The sequence below is a fragment of the Bos grunniens genome, chromosome 13 (genome assembly GCF_055505025.1).
Source record: "Bos grunniens cultivar Pamir isolate PY7600 chromosome 13, Bosgru_T2T1.0, whole genome shotgun sequence".
Taxonomy (NCBI): Eukaryota; Metazoa; Chordata; class Mammalia; order Artiodactyla; family Bovidae; genus Bos; species Bos grunniens.
Window position 1 is genome coordinate 76,953,259 of NC_141177.1, and position 13,511 is coordinate 76,966,769.

The 13,511-nt window shown below is 36.1% G+C and overlaps 1 protein-coding gene across 5 annotated transcripts in view; it reads left to right on the forward strand.

Annotated features, from left to right (window-relative positions):
* Positions 1 to 128: 128 nt before the first annotated feature.
* Positions 129 to 13,511, forward strand: part of ESF1 (ESF1 nucleolar pre-rRNA processing protein) — a 65,588-nt gene continuing 52,205 nt past the window's right edge. The window contains exons 1-7 of one of the 5 annotated variants that reach the window (XM_086335024.1): positions 129 to 434; positions 1,177 to 1,855; positions 5,753 to 6,168; positions 6,769 to 6,882; positions 8,855 to 8,955; positions 9,938 to 10,090; positions 12,696 to 12,810. In XM_086335024.1, coding sequence (XP_086191150.1) covers positions 1,219 to 1,855; positions 5,753 to 6,168; positions 6,769 to 6,882; positions 8,855 to 8,955; positions 9,938 to 10,090; positions 12,696 to 12,810 — 1,536 coding nt within the window. In that variant the 5' untranslated portion in view covers positions 129 to 434; positions 1,177 to 1,218. The remainder of the gene's footprint in view (positions 435 to 1,176; positions 1,856 to 5,752; positions 6,169 to 6,768; positions 6,883 to 8,854; positions 8,956 to 9,937; positions 10,091 to 12,695; positions 12,811 to 13,511) is intronic. The other 4 variants (XM_086335022.1, XM_086335026.1, XM_086335023.1 and 1 more) reach the window with 4 other exon arrangements.

Genomic DNA, 13,511 nt, shown 5'->3' on the forward strand with positions numbered 1-13,511 from the left:
GAGCGCATGCGCCGAGGCTACGGCAAGGACGCCGGAGCACTTCGCGGAGGGAAAGCGGAGGAAGTTTGGCCCAGTTCGCGTGCCTTCACGGCGGTGTGTCTCGCAGAGGATTGTGGGTGTGGGGCCCCATGTGACGCCGTGAGAGGATTCGGAGTCGGTGAGTGGAGTCGGGCTCCAGGAGAAGAGGGACAGAGCTAGCGTACGACAGATTGTCTTTCGGGTTTACGAGCGCCGCGCTCTTCCTTCTTGCTTTTCCGACCCCTCTCTTCAAGCTTCTTTGCTCCTTCTCCAGGTCGTGTTGAGGGACTTGAGCCCCAAAGTGGCTCTCTGAGGTTTGGGAGCTGGGAAGGAGGTCCTAGTTCCCTGGTGTTCCCGGCGTTACCCGGTGGGTAGGAGGGGCAGGTGGGCACCGGAGATGAGGGCGGGCGACCGAGGTGAGGTTAGGTCGCCTTCCTGTCACCGAATATCTGGCGTAGATCAAGTGCTTTCGTTCTAAACATCTATACGCTTTACCTCTGATAGTTGAATGAAATATTGTTTACCCCACAAAGCTGTTCTGAGGGTCAGATGTTTAATGGTGCGTCATGGTCAAGCCTTGCTTTTGAAACAAAGCAGTGCTTTGTTTTTGTTAACTCGAGAGAGGCTTTACTTGGTTCTCGAAGGGTGGTCATATACAAAGAGGGGGAACTTTGTAAGCTAAACCTGAATTCATTTTGTTCTGTTACAGCCTGGTCGAAGTAAAGGCTGTTCGAATAAAACGAAGTCAGGGTTGACGGAGATAATAGGACCAGAATGTGAAAAAACAAATAAGACCGACAGAGACTTAAGGATATTTTAATCATATTAGCTTTTACTTGTAACACATACAAATATAAAGTAGAAATATGGGATATCTAAGTGAGGGCAGTTGGCTAGTAATCATTTGCCTCCCATTATAAAGACCTGGAATTCTGCTTGGTTTTGCCTTAAGTTTATTTCTTCAAATGCTGTACTCAAAAGAAAATATTCTGATAGTTTTTCTTTTCTGCATGTGACTCAAGATTCGTTCGGGAAATGAAATTAGACCTCTTTTATTTTACTTAATGTAGCTTAGAATATAGTATTGTGAATTAATATTTTCCCAAAGCATCTTACTTAATTCTGTTACTAACCTTTCATTATGATTTTATTTTTTAGTATTTGATTTCATCAGGCATTTGTCCAGTTACACATTTAAAAATGGCATCTAAACAAGAAATCATGAGTGACCAACGGTTTAGGCGGGTTGCAAAGGACCCAAGATTCTGGGAAATGCCAGAAAAGGATCGAAAAGTCAAAATTGACAAGAGATTTCGAGCAATGTTTCATGACAAAAAGTTCAAATTGAATTATGCTGTGGATAAAAGAGGACGTCCCATCAAACACAGCACTACAGAGGACTTGAAACGTTTTTACGACCTTTCAGATTCTGATTCCGATCTCTCTGATGAGAATAATAAAACATTAAGTCAAAAGAAAATGAAGAAGAAAAAACCCCAGACTATAAATGAAGTAGAATCAAAAAATCTTGTTGAAGATAAAAAGAAAAAAAACAAGAAAATTCATCAAAAGGATTCTGGAAATGATTTAGATAACTCAGAGAGAATTCAGAAGATGAAAACCTCATGCAAATCTAAGAAGATCGACTTAGTAAGTCTTGAGAAAGATAGCAAAGAATTTACACAAAAAAGTACAAAAGGGGAAAAAAACACTGTTCAACAGAGCACAGACTCGTTTCCCAAAGAACAACTAAGAATGGTAGCCTCAGGCACCTCTGAGATTGTTCAGTCTCCCAAGGTCAAGTATTCTGAGACAAGAAGAAGAAAAATGCAATCAGGTTGGTTTGAAAGAACTAAGGAATCTTTGGTATTACTTATTCTTATACTGGTCTTTTAAAAAGGAAATATGTATAATAAGTGTTTTCATAGTATCATAGGAGTGGTCAAATACTTATTTAGAAGTATAAAGCTATGAAGGATAGTACACCATAAGATAATTTTTGATTTGAAGCCATAATAGCTAGAAGAAAGACAAATAAAAGTATGAGTCTTGAGGCTAAACCAGTGATTTTGATTTATGGTGAGCACTAGAGACAGCTGTGTTCTCTAACTAGATAAAGTGTCATGTGATCTCATGACGGGGTAAGAAGAGATGTATCTGAAGAAAGAAAGAGTTGGGTACTCAGGCATTGCTTCATTTATTCAACTACTTTCAGTAACAAATATGTGGCAGATAGAACATCAAGACATGATTCCTCCCATCTTAGGGCTACTGCTAGTTTAAATGATGCCTGTACAAAAATTAGAAAAACATACGCCCTTCTGGACCCACAGGGCTTCCAGAGCTCACAGCGTGGTGAGGACAGTACCTTTGAGGGAGGCACAGACTGTTTTCCCCGAAAAGACACGCTGTTCCTGCAAGGTGTGTGGCTTGGTGATTGAAGTTTGGTTTTGATTGTAGCCCTTCTTGACCCTTTGAAAATCAGCTTTTGCAAATAATGGCTTGCAACACTATGCAATAGCCCTGATCTGAAGCACTACTGTCCAATAGAAGTCTGTAACTTTGAATTTTCTATTGGACACATTAAAAAGTAAGAAACCAGTGATTAATAGATACAAGAATATATTCTGCTGCTGCAAAGTCGCTTCAGTCATGTCCGACTCTGTGCGACCCCATGGACTGCAGCCTACCAAGCTCCCCAGTCCATGGGATCCTCCAGGCAAGAACGATGGAGTGGATTGCCATTGCTTTCTCCTATGAATATATATTCTATTTAACCTAATATATCAAAAACTATTTCAATATGTAATCAATATGAAAATAATAGAATATTTTACATTCTGTTTTCTTACTATATCTAGTTGGACGAGCTGTTTTTCAGGTGCTGTTACCGTATGTGGTTGCTGGCTACCGTATTGGATAGTGCAGATACAAAGTGGAAGAAATCAGAACCATAATACATAATAGAGTAATTTTAAGTACCGTAGAAGAAAAGGCCTCTGAGACTTTGGAGGAAGAGGTCACTCAAGATACAGTAATCGGTAAAATTCATAGGTGAAGTGCTATCTTGGTTGGAGTTTAGAAGAATTAAACTTGGGATCCAAAGTATCCTAAATGGAGAGAACTTTTTGAGCAGACGTTTAGTTGGGCTTGTTCAGAAGAGATCAGTATTCCTATTTGATTAGATAATAAGATGTCTGAAGGAGTGAGTGAAGAATAAAGCTAGAAATGATTATTTGATACAAAGTAAGAAATGTCTGATTCTAGTTCACGTTTACAAGTTTTCTAAGCTAATTAGAATTGTCCTGTCTGGCAGCAGGAAATTTTGAGTAGTGGTGTTGCTGATCATTGGTGTTGTAATTGAAAACTGGTGATGTTCAGATAACCCAGACAAAGGGTGGTTATGGTTACAGTACCCTAGCAGGGTAGGCATCGATAAAAGACAGAGAAACGTCTTGGCAGGCCATGGTCACATTGGGAAGGTAGGAAGTATCAGGCAGTGGACAGAATTCTAAATAACAGGGACTAAGGGGTTAGGAGTGAGATCTCATTCCATTTGTAGAGGAACCAGGCAGCAAACTGAGGTATAGGGAGAACGGATGCAAGTCTCGTTACTGAAAATGGAAAATAAAATCAGATTGAAACAGTAGCAAGGTTGGCCTGATGCTACATTTGTGAGCTACGTTAGTCTAGCTTCCTTTAAATTTCAGTAGATTTAGGGTACTGGGTTAATATTAATATGTCCAGTAATCCTTTGGATTTATTTTACATTATCTTAAGTTTCTCAATAACCATGAGAAATTAGGTTACATTACTTAGGAAACAAGGTTAAAGTGATTTCTGTGAGGATACACAGACCTCTAACTCAAGTCTTTGAGTCTTTCTACCCCACCTTGTTGCTTGCTGTAATTTTCATTGGTTCCTCAATCCAGAAGAAGCATTATCTCTTAGAGATTAAGTGACTCCACATATCACCATCTTTTGCTCACTAGTATTCATCACTCACCATCCCAGCAACTACTGTGTACAAGGGGCTTTTTAAGTGCTGTGAGGTAAAGGTGATGTGAGGAGCTGCAGTTTGATACTACATGTCATTTTAAAATGTTGCCCAGCACTGTGTGCTTAAGAACTTAAGTAAATAATTAGACACGTGTGCAAAGAACGTGGACTGTAACCCTGTTTTGAAATTTTAAAATGGTAACATAAGTCATTAGTGAAAGACCATGAAAGTGAGAGTCTCTCGGTCATGTCTGACTCTCTGTGACCCTATGGACTGTATAATTCTCCAGGCCAGAGTACCAGAGTGGGTAGCCTTTCCCTTCATGGGATCTTCCCAACCCAGGGATAGAACCCGGGTCTCCCACACTGTAGGCAGATTCTTTACCAGCTGAGCCACAAGGGAAGCACAAGAATACTGGAGTGGGTAGCCTATCCCTTCTCCAGTGGATCTTCCCAAACCAGGAAGTGGGGTCTCCTGCATTGCAGGCGGATTCTTTACCAACTGAGCTGTCAAGGAATCCCTTAAATGAGTTCCGATATCTCCAAATATGTCTGTGACATATGAAGTTTTAAAAATAGATTATAAAATTGAGTACATAGTATAAGTAGACCAGCTACTTAAATTAGTGGGCATGTCATAGAAAACAAATTTACAGAGTTACATACCAAAATAACCACCCAGTTACTTCTAAATGAAAAGTTAGTGGTCATCTTTATTTTCTTCATTAAACCATATTTTTTTGTTTTTCTTTTGCAATGAGCAGTCATTACTTTTGTAATCAGAGGAAAAATAATATAAGCATTTTTTAAAAATAGGTAAGTAAGTAGTAGTATTTGCAGTCACCACCAGAGCATTGCCATCTAGAAACAGAGGCAGTTAACTTATTTTTGTATTCCCTCATTGTTTATTAGCTTATTTTTGTTTGTTTCTTTGTATTCTCTCATTATTTAAAATGAGGTTTTGTACACAGTGGGCCTTGAACAAATATTTAATGAATGAATAAATGTTATGAGTATAGTTGATATTGTCAAAAATATTAAAATTTGTTCAGTTTGTTATACAACTCCAAATGTGATATGTGTACCACTGTTAACTGTGAGTCGATGTCTTATCAGGTGATATTTAAACTTTTTTTATATTAATAGTTATGTGGTTCAACATTTTAGAGGGAAAAAGTAACCACCACATCACAGACATATGAAATCTGTGACTTCAGGGATAGTGTTTAGAACAAGCTGCTAATTTTAATTAAAAAAACAGCTTCATGAAAAATGTCAGTGATAGGCAAAAATCATGAACATTGTGTGATAATAACTGATGCTTAAGAATTATTGCAATACTAGATAGAAATGTGTCCCCAAGGTGTTATTTTAAGCAAGTTGTTTAAAAATGAATTCTGATGCTTATCTTGTACTAATTTACTTTCATAATTGTGGTAGTTTTCTGATCCCATTTATAGAACTTAGGTTAATGCCCTTTTTTGGCTTTTTCACATCTGCTGGTTAGTTATCTTTTATTACACCCCACTCTTGTGATACTGAAATAAAGCTTAGTTCCTAACTCTTTCTCCTAACAAAACTTCATTTGGTTAGGCATGAATTGTGTTGAATTTATATTTTCCTTTAGTCTGCTTCATGGAAATTAGATTTTTACTGGATTTGAGGTCAAAATAACTTGGATTTAATTTAATACATCGTTTACATTTTCTTAATTTCTCCTTTGACCTTTCTGCAGTGGTTCCATTCATAATGGCAAGAGACAGCGATGGTCATGAAGACTCAACAGGTGGTAAAAGGTTTGACAAAGATGCTCTGGAGGAAGATTCAGAAAGTGCTAGTGAAACAGGAAGTGATGAAGAATCTGAAGATGAAATTACAGGCATTTGTAGGGCTGCTGCTGCTGATCTTCATGATGAAGAAGATGATGATGATGATGATGATGATGGTGATGATGGAGGAATTGGAAATGATGAGGAAGATGATAGTGAGGATGATGATGAAAGCGACAGTGGCCCTGATCTCGCGAGGGGCAAAGGAAATATAGAAACCAGTTCTGAAGATGAAGACGATATGGCAGATTTACTTCCAGAGGAATCTGGTTTTGAGCATGCTTGGAGAGAATTAGATAAAGATGCTCCTCGGGCTGATGAGGTAACCTTTTGATCAAATAAGATTATTTTGTCAAGAGTACAAGTAGCTGTTATGGATGGTAGGATTAATGTAATTAAATTAATAAGGAAAAGCTTTATTGGTAAATAATAAGTCTTGATGGTGATTCTGATTAAAACTTCTTGATACAGAATATACCTATATAAAGTTAATATCTGTTCCAGCAGTTAGGGGTGAATTTCTATATAAATGATTAGAAGTCATGTGAAATTTTTAAAAAATTGTTGTTTTAACTAGAAGTGTGTATCAGTTCCTAGTGTACCTATTAGAAATGCTATAGATTAATATATTAAACTTTCCTACTCACTCATGGGTGGCAAAATAGCTTAATAAACTTGGTAGTTAAAGAATCAGCTCATCCTCATGTTCTGATTCAAGAACTAAGAACCAAATAAGAGAGTGCTTTTCTGTTTACAGTTTTACTGTTGTGTTGCTTATCTGAAGTTTCCTTTTACATACTGAAATCACTTAGATAAATACTATATTAATGCTTTCAGGATAGGCATTATATTTACTATCTTAATTTTGCAAGCATTGGGAATGATATAGATTATATAATAAGTAATTTTTGTCATTTTTTAGATTACGTGTCGATTAGCAGTTTGCAACATGGACTGGGATAGATTGAAGGCAAAAGATTTGCTGGCTTTGTTCAATTCATTTAAACCTAAAGGAGGTGTTATATTTTCTGTAAAGGTGAGAATTTACTTCAATTTCATTTTGAAGTATTTCTAAGCATTCTAAGTTAAATCCGTTTTTTTTATAGTCATAGTTTTCCTTTTAAGGAAAATAATTAATCTGAAAGTTGTTCCAATACAGTTAGACACAAAACTGATGAAACGTGTGAAGGTAAGAAAGGAACAGGTAAAATTATTGATTGGTTATATGATTGTGTTTAATTATGAAAACCAAAGTAATCAGTTGAAAAGCTATTATAATAAAGCTCAGTAAAGGGACAGGGTATAAGATAAATATTTTAAAAAAAAGTTTCATTACTAACATTAACAAGTAACATTCTATTTTTACTAACAGCAGAAATACATAAAAATCTTACAAATTACCTTATAAACACAACCTATATGAAGTAAGCTATAACACTTGATAAATAATATATGAAAAATTGTGAGATACCGTATTTCTAGAAAGCCCACATAGTGATTAAGACTCTAGACTTTGCAGTGTGACAGACCTGTATTCAAATCTTGATTCTGACACATGCTATATGATCTTGTGCATTTTATTGATTATTTCTCAAATGTGTTTTCTCCTCTAAGTAGATATAACAGTAGTATTTCTTAAGGTAGTGGTAAGGATTCAACGAAAAGCAGATCATACGAAGTATCTACTACAGTGCCTGAAGCAACTCTAAATTACTGTTGTTCAGTTTAAATATTTAAGAAATCAGTTCTATAGTTTTAGTATAGTTTCAGTCAAAATCTCAGTGCAAATGAAAGTTAAGAAAAAGGTTGCCATTAGTTATCTAAAAGAATAAACAAGTGAGAATGACTCATAAGTCTTTGAGAAATCATAGCAGTATAAAAGGATTTACCCTACCAGTTACAACATCACAACATTTTATAATGTTGCAGAAGTTTTCAGTTTTGGGTAGAGCATAGGGACAACTAAGGCTTCCCTCATAGCCCAGTTCGTAAAGAATCCACCTGCAATATAGGAGACCCCGGTTCAATTCCTGGGTCGGGAAGATCCCCTGAAGAAGGGATAGGCTACCCACTCCAGTATTCTTGTGCTTTCCTTGTGGCTCAGCTGGTAAAGAATCCACCTGCAGTGTGGGAGACTTGGGTTCGATCCTTGGGTTGGGAAGATCCCGTGGAGAAGGGAAAGACTACCCGCTCCTATTCTGGCCTGGAGAATTCCATGGACGGTATAGTCCATGGGGTTACAAAGAGTCGGACACGACTGAGCGACTTTCACTTTCACGTCTCCCAAATGATAGCCAGATGAAGTAAAGAAAAAAATTAAAAGTCAAACTGTAGGCAGAATTGAAATAGAATGGTGTTTTTGTTAAATCTTATATTTTAGGAGATGGACAGTAGGAATCACTGGACTTATAAAGAGGAAAAACCACAAAGAATCAACATGTGACTGCATATATGCTAAAAACCTCTACATTGAAACCTATTATGGTTTACATCTGTTGCCTGCATCATCCTGTCTCACATGCATTGTGGATTAATTATTTTTAAATATAGTATTATTATTTATAGTTATAGTATTATTATTTATAGACATATTAGAATAAACCTGGCTTGGCTTCATAGAAAAAAACAAAACCAAACCTGTTTTATGCAACTTAGATTAGTGAGAAAAACTTGGATTCCCTAGTCGATAAATTACATATTTCAGACAACTGAAAAAAGCATACATTAGTTAATAAATGAATATTAAGCCTGGTAGTAACAAAACACTGCAGGTTAATATGATTATATTTCCTGACTCTCAATAGTAGCCGGGATAAAAAAAAATACCAAAGATTTAATTCAGATTATTTTATCCAGTCATTTTTCACACATGGGAGTGTGTATGTATGTGCCATTCTTGCTGTTTGCATTCTGTCCAGTTGTTTAGAGTTCCTGACCTTCAACGGTCTGTATATTTTGAGAAAAGGGAAGTATAAATTACTTTGATCTTATTTTTTTTGTTTGTTTAGATATATCCTTCAGAGTTTGGAAAGGAGAGGATGAAGGAAGAGCACGTTCAAGGACCAGTGGAGTTATTAAGCATTCCTGAAGATGCTCCTGAAAAGGACTGGTATTAAAACACTCCAGAAAATAAAACTAAACCTCATATGAGTTTGTGTCACTAACTCAGAATTCTGGTCACTTTGATAATTGAAACTAAAGTTTATATTTGTGCCATTCATGGTTAAAATAGATTGCAAAGAAAGTTAAAGTCTGCCAGAAGTGACACAGTATTCCAAACACATTTTCTGTATATATTTATATTTCTGTATTCATGAAAGTAATTATTGCAGTTTTGAAAAACATTTCATGGTTAAACCTGAATCAATAAATTTTGCTTTTTTTCTTAGATGTTGATTTCTATGTAAAGGGCATTGAAACTATTTACCTCCAAATTATATAATTTATCTTAGTTAAATAGAAAAATATAAGAATGCAAGAATAATAAAGTTCTTAATCATCATAATGTAGAGAAATAAATTTTAAGTACTTTTGAATCCACTAGGTGGAGCTATATGTGCACTTAATAAAAATTGGTGGCAAATTTTTATTTGCCAGATGAAGACCCTCAAAGAATAAGCTATAGTTAAGTAAGTTGAACTTAAATACCATTTAGTCTTGACAACACATGAATAAAGTTTTATAAGATCAGGTATTTGTTTATAATAAAAGCTAGTGCTTTCCTAGCATATGTTATACTGCAGTGGTCCTCCTCAGTGGATTTACTTGAGAAAGCTGTATATGGTAATCAAACAAACAAAAAATAATCTCTTCTAAAAATTAAAATTATAGGTAGCCACGTGTAATTCTTGCTTTCCTTTTTCTAAATACGAAATTCCAGTCAAAATCCCTAGTCTGTACCTTGTCAAAATAATAAATTGTGTGTAAGTATTTAATGTTAGGCAAGAAGGCTATTCATAAAGGAAGATGGATTATAATAAAAGCCAGTTTGTAATATGTTTTTCTTGGAACAGTTACATTTCTTTTTTACAAGGAGAGAGGTATTTGTGTTCCTGTTTAAGTAAACCTAATGATTTTTTCCCCCTTTTTAGGGCCTCTAGAGAAAAACTGAGAGATTATCAATTCAAACGACTGAAATACTATTATGCAGTAGTAGACTGTGATTCTCCTGAAACAGCTGCTAAAATTTATGAGGATTGTGATGGCCTGGAATTCGAAAGTAGTTGTTCGTTTGTAGATCTAAGGTAATTCGTGTGTGTGGTACCAGTTTATTCTTGTAGCACAATGTAACTGTAAGAACTGAGATATTAGAATTGGTAGTGCTCTCTGTTGCTTCATTTTCTAAGAGGATTTCTCCCTTTTAGTAGAATGCTCTTGTAGCACATCACTCTTAAGAAAGAAAACTGAAATGAGAAAATGCTAAAGTGTTAGAAGTCACCTCACATTTATGTGCTTTCAGATATGTCAGATGTGTTTTTAGGATGGCAGGTTTTATGCAATGATATTTCTTGGCAGCTGTCTTTTAGAACTAGGGAACCAGAGTGAAGTAACTTTACCAAAAGCATTGAGGTGGAGGCAAAGGCATTTGCTAATAGACGAGTGTCTCTTGATCCGTGCTGTCTGGTACAGTAGCCAGCAATCATATCTGGCTTATTTACATTTAATTAAAAACTTAAAAAATTTAAAATTCATCTGCTTAGTCACACTGGACACATTTCAAGTACTTAATGGCCACATGTTGGGCAGAAAAGAAACAGAACTTTGATGACATCATCATAGAAAGTTCTGTTGGACAGTGCTTAAGAGTAGATGGTCTTGCTGGCCTTGTCTTCAGACTTGGGCATTATTTCCACCACGTGCTCAGGATCACTGACCCAAGCTGAAAAACCTTATGTGGTTGGGAATGTCTGTTCTAAGGAAACCAGGAAGCTAAACTGTCATACCATTTTATCATTAGCCTAGTTCCTTGAACCCAGTAAACCATTCTACTGTGACACTGTCAATAGAAATCACTTTTTTTTTTTAAGATTTTTAATTTTAAATTATCAGTATGTTAAGGCTTCTCTGGTGGCTCAGACAGTAAGGAGTCTGCTTGCAGTCCAGGAGACCTGGGTTCAATCCCTGCATTGGGAATATCCCCTGGAGTAGGAAATGGCAACCCACTCCAGTATTCTTGCCTGGAGAATTGCATGGACAGAAGATCCTGGCAGCTTACAGCCCATGGGGTCACAAAGAGTTGCACACAACTAAGCGACTAATACCGGAGAAGGCAATGGCACCCCACTCCAGTGTTCTTGCCTGGAGGATCCCAGGGACGGGGGAGCCTGGTAGGCTGCTGTCTATGGGGTCGCACAGAGTCAGACACGACTGAAGTGACTTAGCAGCAGCAGGTGACTAATACATAGACACATCAGTATATTAAGATCATGCTTCACAATCATTGATTTCTTTTTTTTTTCTTTTTTTATCTTCTACCTCTTGAACCTCCCTCCTGCTATCCAAGTTTGTTAGAGACTTTCTTGTCAAGATGAAATATTTTAGGGGAAAAAAAAAATGCATCAGTTGATAGTCACTGGCTTTCATACTTCAAAAGCATTCTGACTCATAGAAAAATACAAATAAAATTTTTTGCATTGATAGTTTGGGGTAAGATTTTAGCATGCTTAAGTATATAGCAAGAAAAACCTATCTCATCAAACAAGCTGTTTCCTTCTCTTTTTAATAATTTCAAAAGGAGGTGCTTGTTTTAAATGTATTAATTGTAGTTACTAAACATTAGAATGTCAGACCGCCTGTTAAGAGTTCACGTTTACATATTCTTCTCAAGATCATTTTGTTCTTTCTTTTCCTTTTTGGGACACTTCCATGCAGTGTTAGAATAACCTCTGGCAGTACCTAGAAAACAAGATCAATGACCATGGGAAAAACTTACATCCCCTGTTTTGTCATATATTTTCTTCATAAAAGAAAATTGAGTTTTCTGCTGCTATCCTACTATCTAGGGAACTCTTTATTCATCTACCTCAAAATCATGCCTATTGACAATGTTTAAAATATTGATCTCAGATGGTTATGTTTCTTCTACTAAATCTGTGCAAAAGTATATGCGGTAGAGGATATTCTGTAGACCTAATGAACCTTAATTTTTCATTCCTTCCCTCAAATATCATTTTTGGTGCAATATATAGCTCATGCTTTTTTGTGTGTGTGAAAATAAAATTTATGAAAATGATAGAACCTAAATATAATAACCATGGATCATTTCTCTTTGCTTTTTTCCTCCCGTTCATTAGCCTGATGGCTAAGAATTGTCAAACAGTTACAGTAGCTAATTTACATTTAACTGCTATTATTTGTGACAGAAATATAAGATAATATTAAAATTTTTAGTGTTGAAGAATCAGCCTTAAGCTTTTCATTATTTCAGTGATATCTTGTTCGTATGATACTTTATTTTCAGAGTACTTCCCCTTTGATAATTCTGTCTGATCTTCAGAATATCATGAAGCAAGTCAGTGACTATGTTATCAGGAATCTAGGTCTTTTTGAAGCATGAGGGACTCATGTGTGTTTACACCAGACTCACATTAACTGACTCCTAATGCAGGGTTTCTACCTACAGAGTTCACTTAGATTTAGTGGAATTACAGATTTATAGCTTATGAATTTCAAAAGTTTTGTGCCAAGATTATTTCTAACATTGTTTACTTCATCTGCATGTGTGTTCTGTAGAACCTCTATGTGGTATATATGTATAAACTATACTTAATTAGAAGACAATCTAAACTCTGGTTGTTTATCACTGCAGCATGTGTTTAAATGAATTCTTTTTTTTCCTTTGTTTCTTAGGTTTATACCAGATGATATTACTTTTGATGATGAGCCCAAGGATGTAGCCTCAGAAGTGGATTTAACAGCATATAAACCAAAATATTTCACATCTGCTGCAATGGGAACATCAACGGTATTTCTTCACTTTAGAAAGTATATAGCTGGACTCTGTTGTTGCTTTAAGAAAAGACTTTGTTATTTACTTATAGCATCTTTAGAAATGGAAACTATTCAAAGTTTTAATGCATAAGTACAAATAGAAATGAAACACAAGTGTATTTGCATTTTTATCTACCCCATCTATTTGAACCTGTTTCCAGATTTTTGTTATGCCTTTAAGCCTGAGTCAATTACCTGCAAATGTTTCTTTTTTCTCTTCTATCTTTCCCATATAGTCTTACTTAACTAGATTCTTTAATAAGTAATATGTCAGTTATTAGTATCCTAGGGAGTAGGGGCAAGGAGCTAACACTACTTCAAATCACAGTTAGAAGCAGTGCAAATTTAAAATAGGGACACATTTTTTTCTGCAGATATGACCCCAAATTGTAAAAACAATTGAAGTAGAATAATTCTACTTCAGTGTCATAGTAATGCTTAATAATAAACAGCCAAAAGACTTTTATTGAATTAGTTTGCTACTTAGCTGCCTAGCTTGTCTGCTCTCCCGCCCCATGTACCTTTTACCCACAGCTGAACTCTGCAGCAGCCACACAGGCTTCTCATTGCCTTTCTTGTGACAAACCAGCGTGCTCTTCTGAGGCCAGCCCGGTGGCAGAGAGCTGCTGTATCTGCCACCTGCAGCCTGCGGACACTGTGTGGCCATGATTAGTT